The sequence below is a fragment of the Saccostrea cucullata genome, unplaced genomic scaffold (assembly GCF_032062105.1).
Source record: "Saccostrea cucullata isolate Sc308-1 unplaced genomic scaffold, CSIRO_AGI_Scuc_v1 ctg2331, whole genome shotgun sequence".
Classification (NCBI taxonomy): domain Eukaryota; kingdom Metazoa; phylum Mollusca; class Bivalvia; order Ostreida; family Ostreidae; genus Saccostrea; species Saccostrea cuccullata.
The window spans coordinates 135,505-148,199 of record NW_026918894.1 but is presented as its reverse complement, the minus strand read 5'-3'; the positions used below and the strand labels follow the sequence as shown (position 1 = coordinate 148,199).

Genomic DNA, 12,695 nt, shown 5'->3' with positions numbered 1-12,695 from the left:
TAAAGGGCGAAAATAACCCTGTATACAGTTCTTTCATCACTTGCATATGGGGTTTATATCTCTTAGTCGATTCGATACGCAAGGCCATGCTCTACGTATGAACAATTTCTAAACCGAGCTAAGTTATTGACAAGCAAGTTGATAAAACAAGAATATCAGAAGTCTCGTTTAAAGTCATCATTTCTTAAGTTCTATGGTAGATCCAATGACCTTGTCAGCAAATAAAAGAAGAAAGGTATGGTTTCCATACAAATTTTGCCCTATGATAATCTAAAAAATGAATCTAGTGTAAAAATTGAAAACTCATGCTTTTTAAATAATTGAAATTCAATGCAGAAAAATCATACAAGTCATTTTTCTCACATGTGTTTTTAAATGCTAATTATGACGTCATAAACATGTACATTTTCCCGTATTTTCTTAAAAAGTTTCAGAAGACACCAATTTTCAATGGAATTTTCTTTCGGATAACATTGTCCACAGGCATTGCCCACAAAGATCTTGAGATATATGATTTGTTATTGAATTTTGCACAAAATATCAAAAAATTAACGTGGGCGACGGCTGTGGAAACTGTTTTCTGAAGGAAAATCACCCTTTTTCTATTGAAAATTGAGAAATGCTTCACATTAATGACGTCATATTTGCAGAATGGTAAACCTTCATGCCAAATTCTTTCCTGGCTTATTAGAGTCATTTATTTAACTAATATTTAAGCTAGTTTCAAAAATTTTTGATGTCATTACATTTTTAGGGCGCAATAAAGCTAAAACCATACCTTCTTCTTTATCATTAAGTCAAATGGTAACTGACGTTTTTCATACTAATCGTTCGTCCATTATTTATACACTGAATTGACGTTGGATTTTCCCGTTATTTCTCGATCATGAAAAGGAACACACATCGGGTGTGATCGGCTGGAAGTGATCCCACCTCTGATGTTTTGGAGGAACGTGTTTGCTCTGCTCCTGTTCTTTTATGGACTTTTGATCATGAAGACCTGAATGAATAATAATGTTCGTTATCTTCATATGTTTCAAACGCTGATTTAGAATGTGTTTTAAACAGTCGTAACGCAAAAAGCATGTGAATTACATGTACCTTTCAACATCGTGTTCATTTCGTGTCCTCTTTGTTTTTGTTCCAGAAGGAAAACATCGATGAAATCAATGATGTGGTCCTCGTCAAAATGTTTTCTGTGTTCCTCTATCATATCATCAAAAATGCTCCCAAAGCAATGTTAAGCATGTTGGTGTTCCGTAAAGATGGAAAAAGAAATATTGGAGAAGATATAGTGACGCTACTGAACAAAACCGACAACAGGTCAATTAAACGCTTGAATCTTGTGTCTTCATAATCAAACCTTTTACCGAATAAAAGCGAAAATATAACATTAGCTACGGATGCATTCAATACACTTTTAATGTCAAAAACCTCGTTTTCATTTTCTTCCAATTTCTCCATCAGACAATCTACTTCTTCCATGATCTGGCTTTCCAAACAACGCCTCCCAAATCCAAACTTACGTAATGCCGTCAGTGCAAAAGATCTCGTTTCTTTCCAGATCGAACCTGATGCCCAAAACACACCTAAACAGGAAATAAGAAAATATAAATTTTGATGAAACAGAATTTTGATTTTATGTACGTGATATTCTCTATACTCCTGCTTTAACTAAATAATATGTTCTAGCTAAATAAGCGGCTTTACCAATAGAATTTGATGATTAATCAAATGAATTTTATGTACTTGAATGTCTTTATATGATATTATCAGCATTGCATCATTGCTAAATGATTTTTTTTTATTATAAAATAGGAAAGGTTTTTTAATCATAATAACCATAGCGGCTCTCAATACTCCGAAAGAAACATATGGTAAAAACGAACAGTATTCAAGATCAAAAGTCCATAAAACAATATAAACAGGAACAGAGTAAATACGGACCTCCAAAATATTAGAGGTAGGATCAGGTGCCATGGAGGAGTGAGCATCCCCTGCCGACCGATCACAACCGTCGTGTGTTCCTTGTCATGATCGGGAAAAAACGGGAAAATCCGTCGTCAATTCAGTGTATAAATAATAGACTAACAATTAGTATGAAAAACGTCAATCAGCATTTGACTCAATGATAAATTGTATTTGCTTACAAGGTCATGAAATGACTTTAAACGGACTGCTGCTATTCTTGTTTCATCGAAGTGATTGTCAATAATTTACCTCGTTTTAGAAATTGTTCATACATAGAGCATGCTCTTGCATATCGAATCAACTGAGAGATATAAACTCCGTATATCGATATCGATAGAAAAGTTAAAGTCATGAAGGAATCACTCTAATTCTAAGTCAGTTTACGCTTTATTAAGCGGACTTAAAAAGCCTTAAAAAGCGTAAACTGACCCAAACCAGATTATACTCTATAATCTGGCCAAGAATTAGAGTCATTTCTTATAGCGTGCGCAGCGAGTGTCGCGAAGCGAGCCCAATATACTAAAGTGTAAGAACAGAGCGAATTCGGAATGAAATCTGTTCATACATCAGCCAAATTTTTCTTTTAAATTTTTCCAGAATTCCTTTGCTACCCAATTCCCTTTGCGCGATTAAATAAATAAATAAATAAATAATACAGTAAAGCATAATCAGTTTGTAGAAATCTTCAAAAGAAACAAAAAATAACTCTGCAGTGTCTTTCGAAAAAAATTGCACTAGGTCTATAGTTTCAACTAGACGCTCGGCTATTTCCGTAAACCAAGACAATTTCTCGTGTGACGTTACAGTCCAGATGTCTGGTGCGAATTGATGTTTGAAGTGGAAGAGCAACGTTTCAGTTGTATTTTTGAAGGTACAATTGCGCTCTCCGCAACAGTCACACCGTAAAAAATATTAATTTAATTCTAAAATAATTAAACAACCATGGATGTAAAATTCCGTTGCTTTTATAAGTTCAAATTTGCCGCTCAATAATACAACTGTAGAAACGGAAGTGATTAGAAGCGAGGGGAGGTATTAACTGATACATAGACCTATCAGCCATGATGTTTGTTTACATGAGGTAAGATGGAGCTAATCTTTCAAGTTAAGGGTACATTTATTAAATCTGGAATTTTTTTATGAATCCAGAGGACTGGAAATGAGGGAATTGCATGGATACAGATGATTCAGCTGGTTGTCAAGGATGTGTGTAATTTGCAGTCCTTTTTGGGAATTAACAAATGAGAGGCTAGAATACAAACAAAATTAAATAATTCATGTTTTTATAAAGCTTGGTTGTTAGATTACTAATAATGTCTTTTTCAAGTAAAATATCCAAGTTTGAAACAGATGTGTTAGACTCTGTGGTATATTGTATCTCAAGCTCACCAGGATATATCATATTAAAATTACCATTGTAAATTAACAATACGTCGTCGATATTTCTAAATGTCGAGTTGAAGAATACAGCAAGAGATTTCTTCTTTTCCCGCACAATATTTTGCAAAAATTCTGCTTCATATGAATACAAAAAAAATCTGCTGATAACGGAGCCCAATTGGTACCCATTGGGATTCCAAAAGATTGTTGGAAAACCTCATAGATATTGTCGATCAGAAACTCAAGCATCTTTTTTTATGTCAAATTCAGAGTAATTGTGTGTGAATAATGGACTAACAATCAGTATGAAAAACATCTGTCAGCATTTAACTTAATGATAGATAGTATTTGCTGACAAGGTCATTGTATCGTACGTAATCTTTTCATAGATTATTCAAACTGTTATCTAAACTAGTATGTTATTTTTTTTACCGTTTCCTTCAGCCACATCACCGGAAAGGGAACTTGGTCTCTCAGAGGTAACATCGCCATGTTTGACCAGTAATGCCCGGATGTTGTCGAATCCGTGTACAAATATGATAGGATTATCATAGATCATTATGGTATAGATGTCTCCATAAATCTTCCGCAGTCCCCTGTGAGCTTTCAGAGCCTCTGACGGTTTGAAGATTTCTATATTCCCTATTTTTGAGTAACATGTAGGACCAGGCGGAAGAACATTTGATTTTCCAGTTAGACCCCATATCAAACAGATCAAAACAACAACTATGGCCAACGCCACCCACATTGTGTAAAATGTATAAGATAATCTACTTTCCTGAAACTCCAAATGTATGGTTGCATGTCTGTGCTAAAACAAAAGATTAGGAGTTTCACCGTCGATGTCGCTAATGTTCCAATGTTTAACAAACTTATAAAGATTTTGCTCTAAAGATAGATATTATTTACCAGAGGTATTGGTAGCATTAAGTCAACTTAATGACTCCCCCGCCTCCCATATGACTAATATATTGACGGTACAAGCGTAAGGGCGAGCGCAGATACAGTACCTTTCAGATTTTATTTAGATCGGGCTTGTAAAACCGCACTTGTCATTTGCTACGTTTAGTCTCGGACGCCATATAGCGTTGTTTGAGTGTAGCATTACCAAACCGAAGTCTGAACTGTACCGATTTTTATCAAAAACGTTTAATCTACAATTTATCTGCTATATATATCCATTAAATCAAGGTGATTTTATTTTTTGCGGAAAATATATTTACATCAATGTGCTATGTGTCCTATCAAAATAGGAGGTGCTTAATGGCACTTTGTAACAAATAGTCTGTAAATGTCTCAGTTAATTTCATTCAGTGGTATAAGAGGAGTAATGCAAACTTTTAGAGGGCATATAATGGTTTTGATTGATTATATGTTGTTTAACGTCCTTCTCGAGAATTTTACATTCACATGGAGACGTCACCGTATACCGGTGAAGGGATTCAAATTTTCATCTTTACTCGGCTTTAAGGGTCATTGTGCAGTGAGGGTTCTTTATCGTGCCAATGCCTACTGCGACACGGGACCTACATTTTTAAGATCATATCCGAAGGACCCTTGACCTTCACTTCAATGCCGAGCGTTTAGCGAAGGAATTTTCAATACCTATGTTTACGTCTTAGGTTTGACGCGGCGCCGCGAACGCGAATCGAACCCGGGCCTCCCGATCACGAAGCAAACTATCCACCACAGGCTACCGTTACCCGTTATAATTGTTTTGAAAAGCAGTTTGGTATAAGACAGTCCATATAAAGAATAAGAGTTGTAATAAATGAGAAAAAATCTGTTTTACAAAAATAATGTAATGAAGACAGGAGAAATTCCGTTGAATTTTATTTTACAAAGAATTATGACGCTAAGAAATCTCCATAAATATTGCTACAATCACAGTCGACGACATAAAATTTGAAACTTGTTATTATCTCCATATGTTTCATTCATAAAGGAGTTTATTTATATCTTTTCCTTGCAATTTCTGACCTTGAAAATTCTAGCTTAGTTTTTTATTCTTAAACTTTGAAATATTTTTATATGCATTATTTTTCAAAATTTTTTTCCGCGGCACTTGGTGGCTTGACACCCCATTTCCTTGTTTTTTTAAATCTGGCGTCGATACACTTTACTTCCCTTTTTTTTAAAAAGAAGAAAAAAGCCGGAAATTGAGGATTGTTCCAGTCCAAGTGTCTGTTATCTATGTATGTATGTCATCTTCAGTCAAAAGCTCTAAACCGTACTTAGTCAAGTAAATTCAACAAACATTAACTAGAGATCTAGAATTATGTTTATATTTTTGTAATCATTTTTATAGAGATTTTACTCGGTCGTGCTTAAAAATTCCTTATGTTACTATTATGTAATAGTTCCTGATCAATAAACTCTTTAAGGGTTGGGAGAGCTGAAAGCTATATATGCCGTATTAGTGTTTTATTTTAAAAGTATTAAATATATGTGGTGTCTCATCAAGTTATATAAGTTATATACTTTCTGCAAATAAGACAATTCCACTCCATCACTTTTAAAAGTTACGAAATATTATTTGGTAAAAATTGTTTTCTCTCCGTGTCGGATAAAAAACCGCCTCTTATTGAAATATTCATGACCACGTTGTCTCGCATGTTTACAGCAAACAATGGTCCAAACTCGTGAATGAACCGAAAAGCATGATGGTCTACTACGTTTTTACTACAAACACGTGAGTTAGGGATTGTCAATATTGTGAGCACCTCAGAGTTGGTTGCTTTTTGTACCGAGGAATAATCACGTGCAATTGTCTTTTCAATGGACATTTTCGGTTGGGTGAACTTCTACAGCTGTCAGCGACTATGGATAAAGACTCTCCATTAACTTCCAAGATCTCCTGAAATTTGATATTTAAATGCCCTTTAACAATTCCTCCAAAACCCCATTTTTCATTGATAAAAAGAATTTTTAAAAAGTTGAATTACCTGTGAAAGTAGTGTTGAATTCATTTGATCTTTGTTTTTGTTCCAGAAGGAAAGCATCGATGAAATCGTTGATGTGGTCCCCGTCAAGATTTCTTCTGTGTTCATCTATCATTTCATTAACAAATGCTCTTAAAGCATGCCTATTTTCTAAAAGTGGGTCGATGTTGAAAATCCTGATGTTGCATAAAGATGGAAAAAGAAAAACCGGTGAAGATGTATTGATGCTGCTAAACGCCTTCGAAAGTAGATCAATTAAACGCTTGAATCTTGCATCATCATAGGCAAACCTTCTACCAAATAAAAGCGAACAAATAACGTTAGCTGTGGATGAATTAAGTACATTTTGAATATTAAAAGCCTCGTTTTCATAATTTTCCAATTTCTCCATCAAGCAGTCTACTTCTTCCATGATCTGGCTTTCCAAACAACGCCTCCCAAATCCAAACTTACGTAATGTCGTCAGTGCAAACGATCTCGTTTCCTTCCACATCGGACCTGATGACCAAATCACACCTAAAAAGGTCATCAGAAGTTGAGATCCAGGCAATGAGAATGTTGATAAAATTTTACATGAACTCTAAATGATCAGGTAGGACATGAAAACCTTCAATTGTTTTGCTCTAACTATTTGTTTTCATCAAATTAACTGAATTTATCCATAGGCTGTGAGGATCAGAAATGTAAATTTGAAGAAAAAAAAAACTTTTACAAAACTGATAATAACCCTGGGAATTTTTTTATATAATATTGTCAAAAACTACCGTGTTAAATTCACCCAAAATAAAAATAAATCGCCGCCGGTTTTAAACGCTTGAAGGTGAACTGTAAAGACACTCGATCTTCATACAGTAAAAAAAATTAAATGCACTTAAAAATTTTACCATTTCCTTCTACAAGATCAGTGACAAGAGACCTTGGTCGCTCAGAGAAAACATCCCCGTGTTTAACAAGTAGCTCTCGAATGTTGTCGAATCCGTGTACAAATATGATAGGTTTATGGAAGATCATTATGGTATAGATGTCTCCATAAATCTTCCTCAGTCTCCTGTGAGCTTTCACAGCCTCTGATGGTTTGAAGAGTCCGACATTGCCGATGATGGACCAAAAGGACTTCCGCCTGGTCCTACATGTTACCCGTCCAGTCAGGCTCCATATCAAAGATAGTAACACAGCAACAATAGTCAATGTCATCCACATACTGCCGAACGTTCTTTATATGGCCCTATATTCATTGAACCCTAAAGTATGGTTGCATTTCTGTGCTAAAACTAATTTTTATGCCCCTGTAAACGAAGTTTCAGGGGTATATAGTTTTTGTAACGTTGCCTATAACTTTCTCTCGGTATGGAGTCTATCTGTTTGTCCGTTTATCCGCAAAAACTGTCTGTCTGTTTGTCTGTGAATATTCCTTGTGACAATGCCTCTGTCTGTCTTGACCTTGGAGTTTTGTCCGCAAAAACATATAACCTTGCCTATAACTTTTGATTTAGATACCAGGACATTTACATTTGACAAATTTATTCTTTGTGGAAAGACTTTTCATGAGATATCAACAATCTTAACCTTTTGACCTTGGAGATTTCCGTACCTATGAAAAAACTCTAACCTTGACTATAACTTTTGAACAATAAGTACTAGGGTTTTAATACTTCATATATATAATTCTGATGAAAAGACCTACCATTGGATACCCGAAACCTTGACCCTTTGACCTTGGATTTTGACCTACTTTAAAGATACAACATTGACCATAATTTTTGAAGGGTTCGAACTAGGGCATTCATACTTCACAAATTTAATCCTTGTGACAAGACTTTTCATTTGCTATAAAGAACCTTGACCCTTTGACGTTGACCTTCGCAGTTTTACCTACTTTTTACAAACTTTAACCTTTATTATAACTTTTGAACATCAGGGACTAGAGCTTTCAAATTTCACATGTGTAATCCTTGTGACAAGAATCTTGACCATTTGACCTTGATCTTAGAGTTTGACCTACTTTTTACAAACTTTAACCTTGGCCATAACCTTTGAACGGTAAGGGCCAGCGCTTCAAACCTCCTATACGTAATCTTTGAGACAGACCATTCTTTGGAACCCAACAAACTTGACCCTTTGACCTTGACCCGGAGTTTGTCCTATATTATAAATGTTAACCTTGGTCATAACCCTGGAACAGGTTTAGCTAGCGTTTTACATTTCTCATTTCTTGTGAAAAGGCCTAACTTTGGTACCAACATATTTGATCTGCATTTGAGAAAGCTTAACCTTCGCTATGCTGCCATACGGGGGCATCAGTGTTCACAAACATATTTTCTTTCTATCTCCTTTTATAATTTATCTTTTTGGTTCGCCTATAGAGCATAGCGAGTCTTGGGGATCATTTTGTTATGTTATGTTCAAACCATATATCAGGTTTTTTTCCCGCGTGTATCTAATTTCCGCTTTGTTCGCAAAGAGTTCTGAATCGCGAAAAATAAATCAGCGTATATTTAAAACAAGTTACCTTCTTGAAGTAGAGTTATTTCTCCATGCCGTAACTCTTTCCGCTCAAAAGTTATGGCTAATATTAAAGTTTTTAAAAATAAGGTCAAACTCCAAGGTCAAGATCAAAAGGTCAAACTTCTTGAAATCTAATGAAAGGTCTTTTCACAAGGATTAAATATTTGAAATATGAAAGCCCTAGCCAAAGCCCTTCAAAACTTTTGGCGAAGGTTAAAGTTTAAAGTAGGTCAAACTCCAAGATCAAGGTCAAATGATCAGAGTTCTTGATATCCAATAAAAGTTCTCGTCACATGAATTAAATATATACAATAAATATATTGACGCAAGCGTCAAAAATCGGCCGCAAACCAATTAATTAATTCTTTCATAAAACAATTAGAAACTGAATTCTTATATTTATTTGTTAATTGATATGTATCCCTGTGACATTTAAAAGTACTTGGACACAGATTTGAAGTTATTGTTTTCTCTATTATAATAATATTACGACTTATATATTTTAATAGCATTTCACATAAAAATTAATTAAAAATCTTATTTTGTTCAAAAGATTTGAAATTTCAAATTTTTCGTTTGAAACATATTTGCACTGTACAAATTTTAATTTTATTCTTAATCCTCAGGAAAAGTGGTCACATTTTGATAAATGAAAAATATTAATTCTATAATCCAGAAAATTCAGGTCTTGTCAAAACAAACACACAATATATTCAGTAGTTGTGAAATGTGACGAGTCAACGCACCCTGTGAATCTAAATATAAACAATAACAAAGTCGAGCCCTTTTACAAAAACTGTGTACATAACACGAGTGTGCTCGATTTGCTAAACTGCCCGCATCTCTTTTCGGAATGACGATACTTGTGAAGGTGTATTGCTTTCTAACATTTCTACTCTGAATAAAATTATTTTTCTTGATAAAAGTTTTAAAATTTCTCAATAAAACACATCAAAATTGCCACTTTTCCTAGTTAAGAATAAAGTTAAAATTTGTGAAAGTGCAATGATGTGTTTAAATCTTAAAAAATTAAAAGTTTTAATAACTTTTAAATGAAATAAGATTTTTAATTAATTTTTGTTTGAAATGCTATTAAAATATATAATTCGTGATATTATACAGAAAAAATGAGAAAATATTAACTTCAAATCTGTGTCCAAGTACCTTTAACATTGGAATGCGACATTCCAGCATTTTCTTCAGTACATAATACATGTAATAACTTGGCAATTTACATTCCTTTTACAACTTAAACAATTGTTACTATAATCACTGTTCAAAATTATCTGAAAATAGATTAACTTTAAATTTAATAACAACTTTGGGCTCTGCTTGCTCAGAAAAAAAAACAACCCCAAACTCCCTCTAGATCCGCCATACATTTCTTCTCTATCTTGTTTTGGTGTGATATGTGGCGGGTATCATTGGCATATTGTAAAACGTGCTTTATCCTTTGTTAAAAAAATCTCTGATTTCACTGATAATAAATCAAGATTAAGTCATATTTTTGAAAATTATATTGTATGTAGCGTTTCCGAGTAAATCCTTTTTCACAATCATATTTTTGGTAGCTCCTGATAATATTTCCTCTTTGTAATAAAACACAAAATAGTAGTAAAACGTTTATTAAATCCAAATAAAAGTAAAATATAATCCAATCAATGTTATGGTTAAATCCAAAGAATTGAATAAAGGCACTTACGTAATTATTCCAAAATAACTCAAGTTAAATTCCCATTATCAAAATCCTCTTCCAAATTACTCCCAATAAAATCTCTAATAAAATCTTAATCATCCTAAAAATACCCTGCTTATATAGTTTATGACTCCTCTCATTGCTCCTCTTAATCACCCTGAACTAAACTAAGGTCAAGCTATCAGGTCTAAATGCTATAAATCACTACTATTGTATAAAGCCTCCTCTTAGCCTAATTAACAGCTCCCCATGACCTGTTCGCAGTCAATATATCATTCATAAACCTAGCATACGGAGAAAGTATATATAAAAACATCTAATCTACTGATTAAGAAAAGTAAATGTAAGAAAATAATAAAGATTAAAAAAAAATAATTATGCTACATGTATATTTATATTTACACGTCATTTTAAATTATAAATACAAAAAATCCTGTTGAGGTAGAGAAAGTAAAGAATGGGTGGACTTAACTAGCCAGAAAAAATGCTGCAAATTCAAGTTCCATAAAATGTTAATTTTTTTTCCATCATATAAACCCCCGATATCCTAACTGTGTGTTTATGCTACGGATGTGAATCTAAAATGCTCTTTCCGAGGTAAACAAAATAAATATCGAAGGCATGGTGCCTGAAGATTTGTTGAATATCAATAGGTAATCAGGGTCATGCATTTTTCATCGTCTGAATACATAGTCAGCGCATGTTTGTCGGCTGGTCTTACGAAAACTGTAGTTGTATATTAAACAAAATAATGTCATATGAAAAGGAGAAGAGCCGACAAATGTGCGCTCACACTTAATTTACCAAAAACATGTTCCAAACAAACTTCTCGCTCCCATTGTTACGACTTTGTTGGTACATGTATATAACGCGATCCTTGCTTTAGACTATGCCCAACATGTGTGCTTATTTCTCCGCACTTCAGTTACGTCGGAGTTTGTCAATCATGATTGGAGAAACATTTAACCCATTATTTATAAAAATTTTCATCTTATGATTATGTGCGTTTTTGCTTAAAAATTTGAATTTTTTTTAATATATATTAATATAGATATTTTTTATTCAAATTGTTCTTACTCCGCAGAAACGCACGGCAACTTAAAACTTTCATATCATATAACCGACTGCCTCCTGGCGGCCGGTAATGAAATATGAAAGCCCTAGCCCTTACCTTTCAAAAGTTATGGCAAGTTTAAAGCTTTTTCGTGTAAAGCTTTATCCAAGTAAGGAAATATCCAAGGTCAAGGTCAGAAGGGCAAAGTTGTTGGTATCCAATAAAAGGACTTGCCACACAAAATACATATGTGATGTATAAGTGTCCTAGCATCTACCGTTCAAAAGTTATGGCCAAAGTAAAAGTTAAAAAGTTTTGTGTAAAAGTGGGTGAAACTCCAAGACCAAGGTCAAAAGGTAAGATTTGATGTTACCCACAGACAGGTCTTGTCACAAGGAATTTATATTTGAAATATGAGAGTCATAGTTCTACTGAATCAAAAGTTATGGACAATGTTAAAGTTTTTTGACGGACGGACAGACGAATGTGATGTAATGCCCCATCGCTTTTGCGGAAGCGGGAGGCAATAAGCCCTATTGTTTGTTTACTAATTATAGTGGTCTCTTTCTTTGCGAGAGAATGAGCAGCTATTTAGTTTGGAACAGTAAATGACCTATGATTGTTTAAATCTTAAAAAAAATAATACCTGGTGATTTGAGAGTTTGTACGCAACACAGGTGTGTAATCAGCTGAGCGGGTCTTCTGAAATTCACAAGCTGATGGTCAATCGATCTATTTCTCACCCTTTGAAGTAACGCAAGCTTAATAACTTACAATTTACATTCCATTCCTTCATAGGCTTAAACAATTGTTAATATAATCACTGGGTCTTTGAAATAGTGAAAATTTGATAAGCGTAAAATTTACATATTGATTTAGGCTCTGATTCTGGAAAAAAAACATGACGCGGAAAAACCTGATATACGGTATTACGGTATATATTGCATGTATCATTGGTCATTTGCAAAATTATTTTGTTAAAAACATTCTGATTGCACATAAATACTCTGAAGTTGACATCGAAATGATACTTGAGTTTCTGATTGCCATTATCTACGTTGTTTTGGAGACCTAGTTTTGTTTTCATATGAAATAGAATTTGTGCAAAATCTTATGCGTGAAAAGAAGAAAACACTTGTTGTGGCCT

The 12,695-nt window shown here is 33.9% G+C and overlaps 1 protein-coding gene and 1 pseudogene across 1 annotated transcript; both read right to left on the bottom strand.

Moving 5' to 3' along the window:
- Window positions 1-1,101: 1,101 nt before the first annotated feature.
- Window positions 1,102-4,803, bottom strand: LOC134274572 (cytochrome P450 2C20-like; annotated as a pseudogene).
- A 1,388-nt stretch (window positions 4,804-6,191) lies between these two features.
- LOC134274561 (cytochrome P450 2B4-like) lies at window positions 6,192-7,606 on the bottom strand. Its single transcript, XM_062756840.1, has 3 exons — window positions 7,178-7,606; window positions 6,297-6,809; window positions 6,192-6,208 (listed from the first exon to the last, which is right to left on the bottom strand). The coding sequence occupies exons 1-3, from the start codon at window positions 7,491-7,493 to the stop codon at window positions 6,192-6,194; spliced, it is 846 nt and encodes a 281-aa protein (XP_062612824.1). The 5' UTR covers window positions 7,494-7,606.
- Window positions 7,607-12,695: the final 5,089 nt, after the last annotated feature.

Bases quoted from the DNA above. Each gene is read 5' to 3' on its own strand.
- LOC134274561 (XM_062756840.1), bottom strand. From the start codon at position 7,493: ATGTGGATGACATTGACTATTGTTGCTGTGTTACTATCTTTGATATGG. The intron at 6,810-7,177 runs GTAAAATTTTTA...TGACCTTTTTAG, and splicing joins TGATCTTGTAGAAGGAAATG to GTGTGATTTGGTCATCAGGT.